At 42.5% G+C, this 17,194-nt stretch overlaps 1 protein-coding gene across 19 annotated transcripts in view; it reads left to right on the top strand.

Moving 5' to 3' along the window:
* The window catches only part of DNM1 (dynamin 1), a 70,196-nt gene that overhangs the window by 18,492 nt on the left and 34,510 nt on the right, over positions 1 to 17,194 (top strand). For 15 of the 19 annotated variants that reach the window (XR_011322358.1, XR_011322354.1, XR_011322353.1 and 12 more), the window contains exons 2-10: positions 6,912 to 6,985; positions 8,184 to 8,333; positions 9,469 to 9,672; positions 10,209 to 10,307; positions 11,021 to 11,181; positions 12,293 to 12,435; positions 12,519 to 12,654; positions 13,820 to 13,887; positions 14,953 to 15,091. Coding sequence is in view for 13 of the 19 variants with exons in the window: in XM_069772091.1 (XP_069628192.1) it covers positions 6,912 to 6,985; positions 8,184 to 8,333; positions 9,469 to 9,672; positions 10,209 to 10,307; positions 11,021 to 11,181; positions 12,293 to 12,435; positions 12,519 to 12,654; positions 13,820 to 13,887; positions 14,953 to 15,091 (1,174 nt within the window). In the remaining 6 variants the exon portion in view is untranslated. The remainder of the gene's footprint in view (positions 1 to 6,911; positions 6,986 to 8,183; positions 8,334 to 9,468; positions 9,673 to 10,208; positions 10,308 to 11,020; positions 11,182 to 12,292; positions 12,436 to 12,518; positions 12,655 to 13,819; positions 13,888 to 14,952; positions 15,092 to 17,194) is intronic. The other 4 variants (XM_069772089.1, XM_069772090.1, XM_069772083.1 and 1 more) reach the window with 1 other exon arrangement.

Here is a 17,194-nt window from a genome sequence, read left to right as displayed (position 1 = left end):
GATTTTTTGTTTGAAAAGCACTTTGGCTCAGGGAAGATAAGAGCTCATAGAGGCCACAAAGTCAGCAGGAAAGGACACTCTAAATCTGTAATGCAGTGCTCTTGTTAACCTACTGGGTGGCAGAGGAAAGAACTTATTTGTCCTTGTTCTTGCCCCATGTCCAAAGTTACAGAATTGCTTATGAATGTACTTGCATGTCACTTGAAGGATCAGACCAGGAAGGTGCTCTCAAGGGCTGTTCCTGCATCAGGCTTCTACCTTCTGGTAGAAATAGATGATGTCTGTTACAAAGGAGCACTGTGCTTGAGTTAATGCCTAAGTGGAAAGGTATGACCATTTCTGAGGTGTTTGTTTAACAGTCAGTAAGATTAATAGGAAATACTTTTAGCCTTGCAGATATTCTGTGGCTAATGTGTTGCATAGGTTTCAGCTTGTGTTTTAAGGATTCGAGACACATGCTGAAGTAAGAATATGTTTGAAAACATAGCTGTTGTGCTGTGAGATGAAGTGATGTTCAGGGAGATTTATAAGCTGTTCATAGAATGCAGCCTATATGAAGATGTGAATGTTGCTAATCAGTGCAGTGATCAGAAGAGTCATACATCAAAGGTACTGATAGCCCTAGATTGTCTTGGGTTTCTTGTAATGCATTGTGCCATGATGAGCTAATGAAGAACTCTTCATCCGGGTGTGTTTGAATGATGAATGATCAACTATAAGACTTGACAGATGAAATAAAGATAGTGCTAAGCTTAAGCAGGAGCAGGTCTGAACTGTGTAACCAGATACTAAAATCTATAGGGGCAGGAACTATATTTCTTGCTGTGTACTGGCATAGTGCTTTGTGCAGTGCAGTTCTGATTGAATTGCTGGAATTGCTGTCCCTGGGTACCACCAGAATACAGGAAATAACAAATACTGGATTTAAAAAACAGAAACAGTCATGTGAAATTGTGGAGGCTGTCTAAATCTTAATTTTCTGAAACTAATATAATCCAAACTGGGGATTAATCACATCCCTTAATACCCTATTTGTCTGTAGATGTTTAATAAGAAATGGAATTGAAATTAAATGATCAGATGGTGGTGTTCACTTTTATGTCTTCATAAGCTGCTGTTTTGGCTTTTTAATTGGGGCTTTACCTTCTCTAGTGCATTCTAATCCAAGAATCTCAAAGGACTGACAAACAAACTGCAAGGATGCTGTATTGGTATATCTAGACTAGGCCTAGATTTGTATTTCAAAGCCCTCTACAGGTAGCTCTGCAAGCCTTCCACTTTCCCTGGAGGGAGGGAAAGTAAGTGGTTGTAGAAGCATTTGGTCTGTCTTCCATTTAGAACAAGAGATGGTGCCATGGGCTTGGTTCTGTTGTTGACTGCAGATGACTTCTGTTGCAAGTCCAGTGAAGACTGAAATCATGCATGAAAAAGCTTTGACTCAAAGTCCTTTCAGAAATATAGATTACCAGTGGATGGAGAAGGTGCAAAACTGTTTTAATTCTGTGGTACAAAGAGTAACTTGTTCACAAGGCTTAATAAACCAGGGGCAAAATTGAATTTTATAGTCCAGGAGTCCTAGCTGCCTGTCCTGTGAACTGACAAATGTTCTTGAGTTTCCCTGTATGTGCATTTTCCATGTATCTTTCAGTTTTGAAGTTGAGTTCTTGCTGGGTTGAGAGCTGGGCTAGTAAAAGTGCATTTGTAGTGCCACACAAAGGATTGCAGGAAGCCTTCTTGTCCGGCCATATTAAGGTTTCTAGAACATATGAGCAGAAAGGAAGTGTTTCTGTTGGGTCTCTCTGTGAACATCGGCATTAATGCAGTCTCCTCTCATGGGTGTGTTTATAGCTGAAATTAAATGTCTTGGTCAGTACTACATAGTGATCTTTTGACAAACCTCAGGGGCCCTCATATTAAAGCAATGAGCTGCAAAAAAGTAGACAGTGTCTATATGTAGTGCAAAGGAGATGGCCAGCAGAGGGGCTTTTCCGCTTGAATTTAATGGAGGAAATGCACAGTGCTCATGCTTGCAGTGGAAGAGTAGCTATTGAGAAGCAGTTGCAGTCTGAGCCGACACATAGGGATGCTACTAGTATGTTACCTTCCTTCACTGTTAGGAAGTTATGGTTGCCATTACTGAATGTCATGGCTACAAGATCACAGGCTGGTTACCTGCAAATGCTATATTGCTGGAATTAAATGCCGCTGTAACTGTTGTGGGGAATCTCTAAGCCTTAGAGCACAAACCTAAAACAGTGAGCTAACCACTTCTAGCAAAGCGTGAAGGGACAGACTTGCTCATGCAATCACTTTTTTCTCTTGTGTTTGTCAGGTTTGAGAGCATTTATTCTAACAAAGTGGGTGAACCAGGCACAATATGCCCATAATGATCACTGACATGCTGAAAGACTAGTTCTTACTCCAAAGATCTAGTTATCTCTTGTTTAACAAGAAAACATCAGATCAAGTTAAAGTGTCTGACCAAAGGAGTAAACAAGTATTTTTTTGACCAGCAAATTGTGTGTGTTCTTTAGGAGCAAATGTGGCCCTACTGCAGCAAACCAGCTCATACAAGTCTCTTCTTTTAATGGAGACAGTCACATTTTCTTCAATGTAGTAGCAATGAATAAACACAAGAAACTTGTCTGAAAGTTTCAGTGAGTGCCTCTTCAGGAAGTCCCAAACTTTTCATACGGGTATCTGTCCTACTTCTTTTTTTGACTGCATCTATCAATGTTTTTCTTCACTTTCCATAGAATACATGTTGAATTATACAAGCAGTTTGTCGATCTCCTGTGTCTTATAAATAGTCTAGGGGAAAATATCTTTGGTCCAAGTTACCTTTAACTTCTTAACCTCTGTACTGTGCAAGTCATTAATTGAACTCAAACTTGTTTATAGAGCAGATGTGCTTTTTCTGTAATTAATAGCACCTGTAGGATTCCAAGATGCCTAATGCATGGAGGTTTCTGTATTGAGTGTCTGTCTTAGGTTTAAAAAACTAGTAGGGAAAGCCCAAGTCCTCAGTGCCCTGATTATAAATGTATTGTTGCATGACATTGATCGCCTTAATATGTTTCCAATGTGTTTGGATTTTGTTCGAATGTTGCTCTATAGTAACTGCTAGATTGTTTATCATCCCTCAATTTTTTTTTTACTGTTGTGTTCTTAATGCAGCTTTCAGCCCAAATCTGTACTTTAATGCAGCTCTACATACTAAAATAGAAATAAGACTGGAAGGGATGATGTGATTGGGTTTGCCCTGAGGTAGCTGTGAAGCTAGTTGAGAACATGTGTAAGCACTTCAGAAATAAGCTATGTAAAATGTAACAATAAATGTCTTTTCAGGTCACTTTCAGCTGGAGACCCATCAGGGTTTGCATCCTTGGTTCTTTTTGTTGTCTTGGTTTAGAACAGGAGAGCTATTGCTGGTCAGACCAAAAATTTACATAGCTCAATATCCTCTCTCTGACAGTAGTTAAGAAAAGATGAGTGTGAAATACGTATAAATAAGCCTTCCAATAACTGACAGTTTGGGGAATGTAGCTGTTCCAAGTTTTCCAACTCTGATAAAATGCTTGGAATTGCATTGCTAAAACTGATACCTCAATATCTTGATAGGGAATTTTGAGTGAATAGCTAAGCAAAAAAGATACAAGCAAATTAAGTATTTCTATTCCCTGAATACAGTTTCTCTGTCTGTTTTAGCTGCTACTTTGCTGTGTTTGCTGATGAAGTCTAGCCTGAGGAAGTGGCATGTTGTGGTATTCCTTAAAAGCATAGGAAATCAAATGTTGTCATGCCACTTCTGCATGTTACAAAGCAACAAAAAAAGTAATTTTAAGTTCCTAAGATACAAAGTGAAGGAGGAAAACAGGGGGTTGGTGCCCTCAACCTAACTGAATAACCTATTTCAGGCACATAGTCTTGTATAGCGATGTATGTAATGAGGCTGCTTTTGATGTCATGCTAGAGGCTGCCTTGTCTTACAAGTGGAATCCCTGCTGCCCTTGTTCCAGCACTCTGAGCCTTACAGCATGTTATCTCTGAAGACTTACTCCATCTGTTTCCCCCCTCCTTTGCTACTGTACATCTCCTGTACTGGAATTGAATAAGCCAGTTTATCTAACCCTTCTGCTCTTGTCTACCGAAGTCATCTGGCATGTGGTTGTTCTTATCTCAATATATTGCTTCCCTGATTCTGCCTTAATTTCATCACTTTGTGCTGCTCTTTCTGGAGCAATAGGTGTGTGTGTAGATCTTTCCCCTGGCTCCTCAAAACCTGGGCTGGGCATGTTGTCCATGTCACACATGCTCTGTTGTTGTAGTTTATTTACAGAAGCAATGTATTATGCCTACTGCAAGAGGGCAGGCAACACTGGTACACTGCCTTCTCCATGGCACCCAGCCAGCTTGCCACAGAATTTACTAATCTGTACTTTTTAGTGTCTAAGATTTGAAAGGCTTAGCTGGAGCAGAAGGAGGAAGGAGTTTGTCCCAGAGACTATAGAGAGAAAGGAGGTGAATAAAAGAATAGGAAATAATATAGATACAATGGGGTGATACTGCATCAATTGTTTTTTTTTTTTTTTTATGAAGCTCTTTGACTGTAACACCTGAGAGGAGTCAAGCATAGAGAAAACTTAAAAGTTGAATGGCATGTACCCCCAATAGTTTGTGGATAAGAACACACATTAATTTTCTCATATTAGAGATGAGATTGTACATATTTTCACTCCGAATTAAAGCAGCACTAAGATTGTTGATTTAGGTAACTAGATTTGGCTAATGGATTTGTCATCTTGTCTTCTATGAGGACTTAGTGTTTTTTCCTTGGAATAGCCTAGGAGCTACTCAGTTAACACAATATATCGGATCATTTTTTTTTTTTTTATAATGCTGGAACCCAGATGCCACATAGGTTTTCCATCTACCTTTGTCCTAAGTTTTTACCTTTGTAGCTGTGACAAGGACAGCAGAGAAATCAGGATCTTGGCCAAAGTAGAAGGCTTCAGGAAAACATGGAGCACAATGTGAGTGGAATCTTAATTCCTAGAGCGCTCATTCTTCTAAATGCAAGTGGTGCTTTTCCTCCAGTAAAGCAGGATTTAATAGTGCAAGTTGGAGATCAATAGCTAGAGTGTTGTCTGAATATGCTAGAAGAGGAATCTATAGTAATAGGATACCTTTTTCTCAGGTACAGTAAGTTCAAAATAAGTCAGTGCAGCTCAGATGGATTTGTTATGCTAAAAACTGATGCTAGGGTAGGACTTTTTCACATATTGACCACAGACATCTATAGGAATAGAGCTGAGACAGCAGAAAGCTGCTAGAATGATGCAATGCCTCAAAGATTCCAGGGTTAATCCCACTGGAATGGAAAAACTAGAGCTGTATTATTTGAAAAACAAATGAAAGACAAACCCTGGTTAACTCTTTATACTACTGAAAAGTCTGAAATAATGAGAATGGGTTATGATCTTACTTTAACTGGTAGAGTGGTACCAGAGGTCCCATTACTCCAGACTTAGAGGAGATACTTTTATTTGAGGTGTTAGTGATTGTAGAATGCCTCCTTGGTCTCCCTTCACTTGAAACTGCTCTGCAGTTTTTGATATTATCAAGTTATTCTGATAGCCCCACAGATGGAGAATTACCTTTATAGCTGAGGAAAGTGAAATACAGAGAAGTAGAATAACTTGCATAGGATTACATAGGAAATCAGTGGCCAAACCAGTAGCGAAACAAAACTGCTAAGTCCTTGTCTAATGTGTTAAAGCAAGAGCTCATTCCTCATCTGCACTTCCTTTGTCAGTATTAAGCTCATGCAGGACTAAGAGCGAGATGCTCAAAATGGAGGGCCCTGGATTTCTCATTCACTGAAGTAGTTAGTCACTACTGAATTAGCAAAATTATTCATTGCCACAGCTATCAAGGGAGGGAGGATTGTGTGCCAGAATCCAAACAATCTAGGTAGGACTTATTTTAACAAAGAAAACTATATTCATGCTGTAGGAACCATGTTTTGAAGTGATGCTTCTCCCACTAGGCAAGGAAGCAATCGTTCATGTTTTCAGAAATGCTCAGTGGCTCTTGAAGAGCCACATGAACAGCTGAGTATTTGAAAACCAGGCCACAAACTAGCAAGGTCATCAGCAGATGCAGTGAGCACGCCTAGCCTTTCTCAAAGCACTTGGATTTGGAAAAAGAAAAAGCAAAGGAGAACTTGTGGGCTGTGGCTGCTAAGTCAGCATTTGGAGAAGGATAGTAAAAGGCTTCCTTCCTTTGAAATTATTTGAAGTCCACAAATTCAGGATTCTTGTGGATATAGAAGGAAGCTGCTCCTGCTTTTGCCTCGGCACTACTTATGTCTTGAGTAGTTAGCCAGGGGAAACCCTGGGTGGAGGCAAGCCTTTGGCTGCTGTTTATTCTTTCAGATGTATCATATGGTGTTTGCACACTGGAACAATGTGGTGTCTTCTCAAGCCCTGAAGTGCAGAGTGTGAGTGATTGTTGTAGTTTGGGTAATTGTATTTTGTCAAAAGGAGGCATGCTAGTTTTTGGGCTCTGCTTCAACTTCTCTTTTCTTTCTGATGAAAGAGTTTAATTTTTTCCAAAGTACAGACAGCTGTATTAGATGGGCTTGTTAGTTAGCTTGGAACTTCAGCTGAAGGAGCTGTAGCTGTTAACAGACAGGATTAGAGGGGGTGTGCTGTGACTATAGGCTTCTTCAGAACAGCAAGCTCTTATGCTCCTTGAGGAGGAGCACTTGGCTTTTAGTGCCTCAAACTTTTTTGTGCCCCTGGCTGAGACTCCCTGTTAGAATCCATGTATACTTATAGAAGCAGAAAAGCTATGAAAAGGGAAGGAAACAATCATTCACTTATCTGAAACTTCCTGCTTCATTTCAGGGACTTTCTGCCACGTGGATCTGGCATCGTAACCAGACGCCCGCTGGTCCTGCAGCTGGTAAACGCCAGCACAGGTATGTGAGCTACCTTCCCTGTGTGTCCAGCTGGATTGCTGTCTTAGTCAAGAAAGGTCTTATTTGATCAGCGGCACTGCTCAGTGTGGAAAAAATAAATAAGAATTTTCCCCAGTAAAAATGACCTGCAGCTGATTTTTCCGTTCTACCTGTTTAACATCTGATGCATAAAGTCTTAAGAAGCTAAATGCTTCTTAGTTTTTTGTTTTAATTTATTAGGCAAGGCTCCATGCACACACTTATCGCAATTTTCCTTTGCCTATGCAGCTGTGACTCTTATGTGTGGGTAAGACCTAAAAGCCAGATGACCCTGCTGGTAATCTACTGAAATAAGGGGGCAAGGTGATTTAATGTACTGAAAACCCAGTGGGAGAACGCTGGGATCTGGAGAAGAAAGACTACAGAGTTCTGTGGCTTGTCTTTTGGGCAGTTCTTCACTGGTTTTGCTGCTTACTTGCTGGATGTTTTCATTACCATTCCCCTTAACATAAATTAAGGTCTTACCCAGAAGTTGGCAAGTGAATGTTTCAAGGTACTCCGCTTCCCAGGTGAACTTGATCTATCCTCTTGTCTACAGTAAGGAGACAATTTGACTTTTAGGAGGCTTTTAAAATTTAAAATTGAAACAGAGTTTTTGGATTGGTTAGCCTACTTAAGGACTGACACACAAAACCCCCAACCACCAGTGAATTCAAAACCATGTCAAGAGGAGGTTGGATTTTTTTTCTCTTGAGCCTCTCGAGTCTGTTCTCATTATGTAATGAGACTGTTATTAACCCCCAGCACTTTAATACAGAGCTAGTCCAAGTTCTCCTGAATACCAGGGTATCTCCCAGTGTAGCTGTGGAAGTCACCACTGCTGCAGGCTGGTGCATGCTAAGTTTGCATACTATCAACAGTGAAGGTCCTGGATTATTACTTGAATGAAGACAAGCAAGGATGCCACCTCTGCCGAGACAAAAGCTGGATTGTGAATGTGTTGGGTTCAGCTGAATCCTCTCAGATGTTGATCAGATAATGTGACTGCAGTAACTTCTATGCCAACTTTCCAGGTCCTAGTGGGAAAGGCCCTTGCCAGACTGAATCCCTGCAACTGTTTTTTGGTTTGTTTTGCTTCAGGACATGATGTTTTCATTACACTTTGAGTGTTTCTCCGATTTCATTGACTGTTTCTGATTCTCTGCTTCTGTTTAAATAGAATATGGTGAGTTCCTACACTGCAAAGGAAAGAAATTCACTGATTTTGAGGAGGTCCGTTTGGAGATTGAGGCTGAAACAGATCGTGTTACTGGCTCCAACAAAGGGATTTCTCCTGTGCCCATCAATCTTCGAGTCTACTCTCCCCATGGTGAGCCCTAATGTAGCATCTGAGTCAGGAGATAGATGAGGCAGGTTGCTGCTTTGTCATGAACTAAAGACAAAAGGAACAGAAATGAAATGGGGAGCGTACTTGGTTTTGACATTAATCTCCATGTGCCATGCTGTATCAAACTGCCAGCCTTAACCATACTGCTGCAACGGGTTTGTCTGCCAGCTGAAGTATCTGACTGCTAGCAGAACTTCTCCTTGAAACAACTGATGTCTGTGCAGAAACTTGTTCCTGGGGCTGTTCTTTTCCATTAGTATAGGCATTACAGTGAAGAGCTGCTGTCTCTCCCTGCTTTCTGGTACTGCTTTACTGGGCAAATAAATGGAACAACAACAAAAAAAATGATGGGGAGAGTGGCTTTCCTGAAGAGCACTTGCCTTCTGTTTGCATGTGAATATGTACTTTGTATAGTTCTCTCCAGGCAGTCCTTACGTCATATGACGCTGATCTCAGTGGAAGAATTCTGCTTGAACAACAGAGTGACATAGTCCCGAATTTGCCAGCTCTTTAAATGTGAACAGCTATATGGGCATTTTTTTGGAAAGCAGCAGCTCAGTGCTACATAGCATTTGGCTGCGTAGAACTTGTGCTTGATGTTTAGTTTTAATTTTTTATCTCAGCAAGACAATTAAAAAGTTATAGGGCTGCATATTGTAGTCCTTCAGGAGAAGGCCCAGCTGACTTTGACAGGAGCCTCCCTTGAATAAGGGTGGCAGGACTGAGCTCTTCAATACTGGGGACAACTCTTAATGAGTGGAACCAACTCTTCTGACTCTCCAGTCTTTATTATAAAGTAAAAAAATGTACTGTCATCCCTTCCCTTTCAGTGTAGCATATATGTTAGGACTTTGAGGGCACAGTTTCCCTGATCAGTGCCAAAACAAGTGACTTAGAGGGAAGGGTGATGAGATCATTGACAATCATGACTAGTAACAACTAGCAAGTAGTTCTTACTAAGCAGTAACACAGGAACTAGAAAGCTCTGTGTGCTTCTGTGTGTGCATCTGTTATGCCTGTTATATATTGGAGACATTAAAGCTACAGGTGGTACTTACAGACCAGAATATTCCAACCTCAACACTCCCTTGTGCTATCTCCTGTTTCCTGTGTCTAGTCCTGAACCTGACCTTGGTGGATCTACCGGGTATGACAAAAGTCCCAGTGGGGGACCAGCCCCCTGACATCGAGTTTCAGATCCGAGATATGCTTATGCAGTTTGTCACCAAAGAGAATTGTCTCATCCTGGCAGTATCCCCAGCCAACTCTGATTTGGCCAATTCTGATGCCCTGAAGGTTGCAAAGGAGGTGGATCCTCAAGGTAAATATCTTTTAATTTAGCATGACATTGCTGGACAGTGGCCTGATCTTCCTTTTACCTTTTGGTTGTGATTAGCCCAGTAGCTGTGGGCTCCTGTCTGTTGTCTTGGGTTGTATCTCCACCAACACACATTCTTCTGAGAGGTGTTAGTGAGTGTTAACAGTTACTGTAATAGAATTTTTATTATTCTCCTTTTCTTCCTTTGTCTGAGCCCCATTTCTGAAGAGGCAAAGGATTTCCTTTCCCTTAGTCATCTGCATTCTTCCTGGAGAAAAGTAGGAAAATCTGCACTAAAATCCCTCACTAAAATCTACACAGCAGATGTGGCATAGCATGTGTATGTTTCAGCAGGATATAACTGAGAACTGAGCTCAATTATTGTTTGTTTTGCTCTCATGGCCTCTTGGACATGATGGGAACTGTAATGTTGGAGTTCAAGAGCCCTTGAGTAGCCAAGTTGGAGAATCTGTAAGCTTTGTGAACAGAAGAAAATATGACGAGTTGTTTGATCAAGTATGTTTGTTTTTTTTCTGTAGGGCAACGCACTATTGGAGTTATCACTAAGCTGGATCTTATGGATGAAGGAACTGATGCACGAGATGTATTAGAAAATAAATTACTTCCTCTTCGTAGAGGTATGTTTCCTCATGCTTTGTCCATGGTCTCCTTTCTGTCTTTTCCCTGTGTGAGGTGTCCTGGCCTCATCCCCTTCTTCCAGTGCATCCCCTTCCTGCAGCATCTGTTACAGCTTGTGGTTAAGCCATCTCTGTTCCAAGGTGGGATGGATCCCTGGGGAACAGGGATCAGTCATGCTGTTAATAGGAACTTTTTAGATATTTGTATCTTGATATGTAGTCCTAGCAGAAACATAGCCTTATGCTCTTATCTTTACTATCTCTTTCCTTCTTTTAATAAGGCAAGCTGCAAAAATGGAACTCCTGTCTAAAAGACTCCCCTCATCTTTTATCTACATGAGATTGCCATAGTATATCAGATGAAATAATTTTGGACTGTGGTACGTGCTGTGTATAGCCATAGTGAAGTACCTATCCTAAGGACTTTAACAGAAGTCTCAAATGAATGAGACTAGGGTATGCTTTGTGATTGGGGGAACAGTAATAAATAAGCTAATTCTCAGTTGCATAGTCATTTTTGTCCTGCATACCAAAATACCAGAACCTGTGCTATTCAGAGGAAATTCTAGTTTTAAACTCTTCCAATTGGTTCCTAATAATGTGTTGCCACTAGAATTCCCCTTTTGCAGTGCTGCCAGCTGGGTAACTTCCTTCTGAGTCCTGTTTACATTCTCATCCTTGCAACCATCTGATCTCTAACACCACTGTTACAGGTTACATTGGTGTAGTCAACAGAAGTCAGAAGGACATTGATGGCAAGAAGGACATTCAGGCAGCTCTGGCTGCAGAGAGAAAATTTTTTCTCTCCCACCCGGCCTACAGACACATGGCTGATCGCATGGGAACCCCGTACCTGCAGAAAGTATTGAACCAGGTACTGTCAACAGTTAAGAACTGCTGCCCACTATGTCATAAGAATGGCTAGGCTGGCCATCAGGGCATTTCTGAGATGGAAGAATACAGGAAAAGCTACAACTTGTGGTCAACAAACTGACAAATAAGTTAAATTGTTTTGCTGCAGTGAGACTTGTGAAGATTGGTTAACTCTTCCTTCTCTGCATCATAAAAAGCATTTTGGGGCCAAGTCCAATGAAGTGTGCCTGACTTGTATAATACTGATACAATGAAACACATTAAAGCCAATAATGGAGCTTACACACCAAAAGCAGAGCACTTCTTTATCCTCTCAGTGGTGCTGGTGCAAAATCAATAGGTGGTTCATGGCATTTACACTATCAGAATGCAAGGTCTTTCTGATTAAGCTAAAAGATACCTTTCAAGTTTCTAGTGGTCTCTGTACCTAATGGTAAGCTGCAAAGATTGATTTAAATGTGATATTGGTAGTCATTTTCCCATCTATTAAGGCTCTCTTATCTCTTGTCTCATACAGTAGCAACTTATTGTTGCTTCCCTCTCTGCTCCCTTGAAATACTCCCTTAAGTGAAGAATTACTTTGTCCTTTTTCCTCCTTATTTAAATATTCATCTTTAAACTGGACTTTTCCACAGCGGTGCTCTGTGGAAACCCTCTTATTGGAGCCTCCTCAGTGGTTTTAGCTCCTTCCACCTTGCCTTGTCATCCTTATTGTTGAAAAAGGGCCTAACCACCACCTTGGGTGTCAGTGGTGTGCTAAGCTGAAGACAGAATAGCCTTTTCCCTGGTGTAAATAGCAAATGCTAATACTTTTATGTGAAGCTTATTCTTGGGTTAGAGACAGCAGGCTTGTATGAATGGGAGTTTTGTACCAGACTAGAAGGTAAAATGAAAGTCAAGAATAGAGGGGTGCAATAGGTAGGAGCCTGAGAGGCAGGATGCACCCAGCTTGTAACTGGTGTTTGTCCTGGGATAGACTTTTTGTTAGGACCACTCAGAAGGATTGAACACAGAAGAGAGGAGCATTCCTCTTTATTTTGTGGTGTGGAGGTAGCAAACTCTTCCCAGTAACCACCTAGAGGTTTATAATCTTAAACCTTCTTCTTGTGCAGCAATTGACCAACCACATCCGTGACACCCTGCCAGGGCTGCGGAACAAGCTCCAAAGCCAGCTTCTCTCCATTGAGAAGGAGGTGGAGGAGTACAAGAACTTTCGCCCTGATGACCCTGCTCGCAAGACCAAAGCTCTGCTTCAGTAAGTGGCCTCAGCTGTATGTCCCTCCCTGGAGATGACTGCTCAGCCATGACTTACACTTCATGCTTTTTGTTTTCTTTCAGGATGGTCCAGCAGTTTGCCGTGGACTTTGAGAAACGCATTGAAGGCTCTGGAGACCAAATTGATACCTATGAGCTGTCAGGAGGAGCTAGGATTAACCGCATCTTCCATGAGCGTTTCCCCTTTGAACTGGTGAAGGTACTGCTTTCCTGTGCTGCTGAGATCCACTTTGTTGTCTTGTGTGTTACCTCTTCTGTCTGTCTCCTTACTCCTCTTGGTATATTTCATCATCTCTCTTTCCCTTTTGACTACTTTGTTTCATGTTTTTCCTTTTACCACCTTTTTTGCTTATTTCGTCTCCTTTATTGGAGCCTTCCCATAGTACTGACCTTTTCCTCAGTCCCTGTCCTTGTGACAGAACTTAAATATTGTCATTTAACTAAGAGAAAGTTCTTTGGCTTAATTCCTAAATGCTAAATTAAATGTGCAAAATAACTTCCTTTAACACAAACAATAGTAAATGAATGACTGAATGTCCTTGCAGATATGTTGTGTCAAAGCTACTTTGACTGAATTTCGCATAGTACGAATGGTGCTGAAATTTGTACTTCCTTGATCCTGAGCACTGGACTAGATGTAAAGTTGCCCTAACAGATACGCAAGAAGCAGGAAAGAGGATGTAGAAATACCTGACATTACTTCTGTCTGTACCTTATAAGTGAACAGAAACTGTTCTACTATCATAACAGCTGAAGAGGATTTTTATTGAATGATAGTTTTCTTGGATGGCAAAGTACATGAACCTGATCAGAAGTGGTACGGAAAAACTTTTTTTAATGTCAGTTGGAACAGACTCAAGAGCCAAATCATTCAGCTCCTGGATTTTCTGCATTTTGCTTCTTTTTTGCATTTGAATAAGATGAGTCCTTTTTAGTGAAATACAAGAGCCTGCCTTGTATTGGATAATACATTTTTGTATGTGAATTGTAAATCTATTTGTGGTGTTCACTGAAAAAACAGCTGCCAAGACCTCATGCTAAATCGTGGGAGACAAAACAGTTTGTTTTAAAAAGCGGCCTAGCACTTCAGTCCTATTGCTTTATCTCAAAGAAGCTCCTTGGGAGCTGCTGGGTCTTGGCATCCATAAATGTAGGCCCTTGGCTATTCATATTTGTCCAGGATGTCTGCGTTGGCAATAGAAGCTTTATGGCTGGACTCTGTATCCAACACTTGGGCTAATATCTCATCTGTCACATGATACTGCTGGCATGGGACCTCTTCTCTGTAAAGCATGCTGTTGTGTATCCTGGGGTTGTGCAAATAAGTGTCAGACAGTTTCTGATAAAATTCTCTCTTGGTGCAGATGGAGTTTGATGAGAAGGAGCTGCGGCGGGAGATTAGCTATGCCATCAAGAACATCCATGGTATCAGGCACGTATCACACACTAGGCAGACCATTGGCTGCATAGCCTTGTAAATACCTCTAGACCTTCCAAATGGAGTTGAAGACTTCAGAGGTACGGTAGGTCACCCAAAGGGGAGGGCTAATGTCCTTGGACCACCCTGGAGGCTTGAATCTGGGAGTAGGGACAATCATCCAAGTCAGTTTGCTTTCTCTTCCCATGTCAGAGTTGCAGAGGCCTAAAAGGTAAAACTGCCTTGGTAACTAGACATTTTCTCCCTCCTTGTGTCTTGACATAAGAAAGGATAGAAAGAGGGATGCAAGCCCATACTACTCCTTCATTTAGTTAAAATTAAAATGTTGGTTTTCACTTTCTGCCTGCATACTAACCAACAGTTAGTTGTTCAAAACAGTTGTTGGTGCTGAGCACCTCCTCCCCTAGAGATTTGAGGGAGCACTGGGGTGCCTGTCACCAGGATCCCAATGGCCCCAGGATGTAGTTAGCAAACAGGCTTGTGTTGCCCTCAGCCCTCAGGAGGTTAGCTGTCAAAGCACAGCCCTGAGACCAAGTCATGCTGCTCCTGGGAAGGTGAGTGGGGTCTGGTGCCTCGGAGCCCTTCCTGCCCACTGGGATGTGAACAAATACTGACCTAGATTTATTTTCATTCCTTTCTTTTGCTCAGTCACTAGCTGAGCTTGATAAAGAGTATCAAATGTGTTAGTGTCCTAATCATTAAGAAAAATCTTTCAGAAAAGGCTTCCCATCTGCTGCACAACTCTGAGGTCAAATATGCTGCGGAGGGGTCAGCCCCTGCCACCCTTAGGCCTGGTGATTGAGGTGAAATGGTGGTGGCTGTGGCTGTCCAGCTAGGATGCATTTTGCTCTCACACCTCCTTCCTGGGAGGTGCCAAGCATCCCTCATTTTCCATGGACTCCAATCAGGGCTTGTCTGGGGAACATGACACTTCCCAGCCCCGCGTGCCGGGTTTCAGTGATGGCGGTGCCTGCTCCAAGATGTGTGTGTAACGCTGTGACATTCTCCTTGCCCCTTCTCCCCCTCCTGCCTTGTCTTGTCCCCACCCTGGGTGTTTAGAACCGGTCTCTTCACACCTGACATGGCCTTTGAGACCATTGTGAAAAAGCAGGTGAAGAAGATTAAAGAACCTTGCCTGAAATGCGTGGACATGGTCATTTCGGAGTTAATCAATACCGTTAGACAGTGCACCAAGAAGGTAACCAGAGGCAGCATGGAGCTGGCACCTTCCCACCCGCTCGCTGGCTTCGGCACAGCATTGTAACCTGGGCAGGGACTTGCCTGCAGCCACACTCGGTGTTTCTAACCACCTCCTCAGCATGACTAGACCTGAACAGTACCAGCCTGGGGCGATCCAGCCAACAAGCCAAACAGGAAGGGAAGCGCTGTGGGACATGGGTCATGGTCCTGCTCCCTGAATGTTTTAGAGTTGAGGGGTGCTGGAGGTGTCCCTGCCACCCCTCTCTCTTTAGCGTGACTCCTGATTCCTTCTAAAACCAAGGGTATTTCTTATGTGGCCACATTTGACTAAAGTTAGTATCTGGGTTTATTTTCCAGGCCAGAAACTGGGATTTAAATTCTGTCCCATCTGTTCTTGTAGAAGTGACATAGTTGATCCCAAACTAGTCTTTGGGTGCTGCTGGGGGAGTGTATGGGGCTGAACTTCAGAGGCTGCAGCAGTTACAGCTGTGGGCTGTATTGCAGGGAAATGTTCCTGTGGTGTTTGGCTTGGTTTCTGGTTGGCTTGGTCCATATCCTGTTCTGGAAGAGCGGCACATGGCTGAGAAGAATCAAGTTAGAAATGTCCATCAATGTCTGGGGTCCTCCTGCTCTCTCAGACAGGGATTCAGGTTTTGCCCTTTGGGATCCGTACTGGTATTTGTTGGGGTTGAGGGAGGGAACCTGCCTTGATTCTGCCTGTTGGATATGGCAGCTTTTGTTTCTGAGGTTGGGGATGAAAGGCAGCAAAATGAGAAGACTTGTGCCATTCCTCTCAGCCATGGCTTGCTGCTTCAGGCAGGGCTAGGTGTTGGTGAAAAGGCACCTCAGTTAGGATGGTGGAATGGGCACTGGAGACTGGAATCACCATTGGCTGTTTAGGTGCAGGTAAATGGGCATTGCAGGATGTGCCTGGAGAGACCGACACCCTGTCTCTGCAAGGGTAGGGAAAGGTGCCCAAGTGGTGATACTTGCAGAAATGCGTAGTCCTTAGGGCCAAGAGCCTCTATAGAAGGGCTCAGGCATGCAGGCACATGCTTTGCCCCCCAGGACAGTCTGGGAAAGCAAAGTGGATGCAGTGAGAGATTGCTCAGGTGTCTAGAGTGCTGGAGGAGCTTCCTTTTTCTGTCCTGCTGTCCTCTCTTGGGGTGTGTGACTGTGGGGAGCACCCAGAAAATTGCCATTAGAGCCTGGCGACAGGTAAGCACAGGCCCTCGGGCTGCCAAGTATCCAGAGTCGCCTGCTAACTGGATCAGAAGGGCCCTCCTTTTTCATGCCCTCTGAAGCTTCTCTTGATTTGTTCTCCATCCATCAGTTGCTATTCAGAATCTCATTCATTCTTTGTTTGCATCCTTCCCTCCATTTCCCACTTCTTTCTTCATTGTTTCTTTTTGTTTCCTCTTCTACTGATAATTTCAGAATAGACTATCTGTTCTGACAGTGGCAGGTTCCTCAAGTGATGAGGTGGTGGGTACAGCAGGGTGGGAAATAAGGGAGGAGAAGAGACCACAGGGATGGGGGGAAATGTCACAGATTCAGGATTAAAGCATTCCACTTTAGCTTAGATCCTATTGCTAAGAATTTGATAATTGAATTCAGTGTTAGTTGCTCTGTGTGTTCTTGTAGCCATGGTTACAATTTTGTATCTGAAGAAACAAAATATTGTAATTCAGGTGATCCTCAGGTACTGGAAGGAGCTGATTTTTTTTAAATATTTTTTTTGTGCAGAGGCTTCGAAGTCTGTTGGGGGAAACAGTGTATATTGAGCTTAGCAGGGCAACTGGATTAGTAGGAAGCTGCTGCTGAGTCAGAGGATGTGAACTTAATTCTGGAAATGCCCTTGCTTTGCTCAAAAGGGGCATTGTTGGCACCTTGAGAGACCCTTGGGTAAAGCTGAATCCTGTAACATATTCCAACTCTTTGCTGCTTAAAAAGCAGACTAGTTGTAGGTCCTGTGTAATATGTGTTGAAGAGTGTTTTAATACTGGTGTTGCTTGGGGTCTTGCAGGTGTTATCCACAGAGATGTGAAAGATGAGGTGAAGGGGGAAATAACTGATTTAAATGAGGTGGTGGTTATTTACA

The sequence above is a fragment of the Haliaeetus albicilla genome, chromosome 26 (assembly GCF_947461875.1).
Source record: "Haliaeetus albicilla chromosome 26, bHalAlb1.1, whole genome shotgun sequence".
NCBI lineage: Eukaryota > Metazoa > Chordata > Aves > Accipitriformes > Accipitridae > Haliaeetus > Haliaeetus albicilla.
Note: the sequence above shows the minus strand (reverse complement) of the source record. Positions and strands in the feature narration are given on the sequence as shown.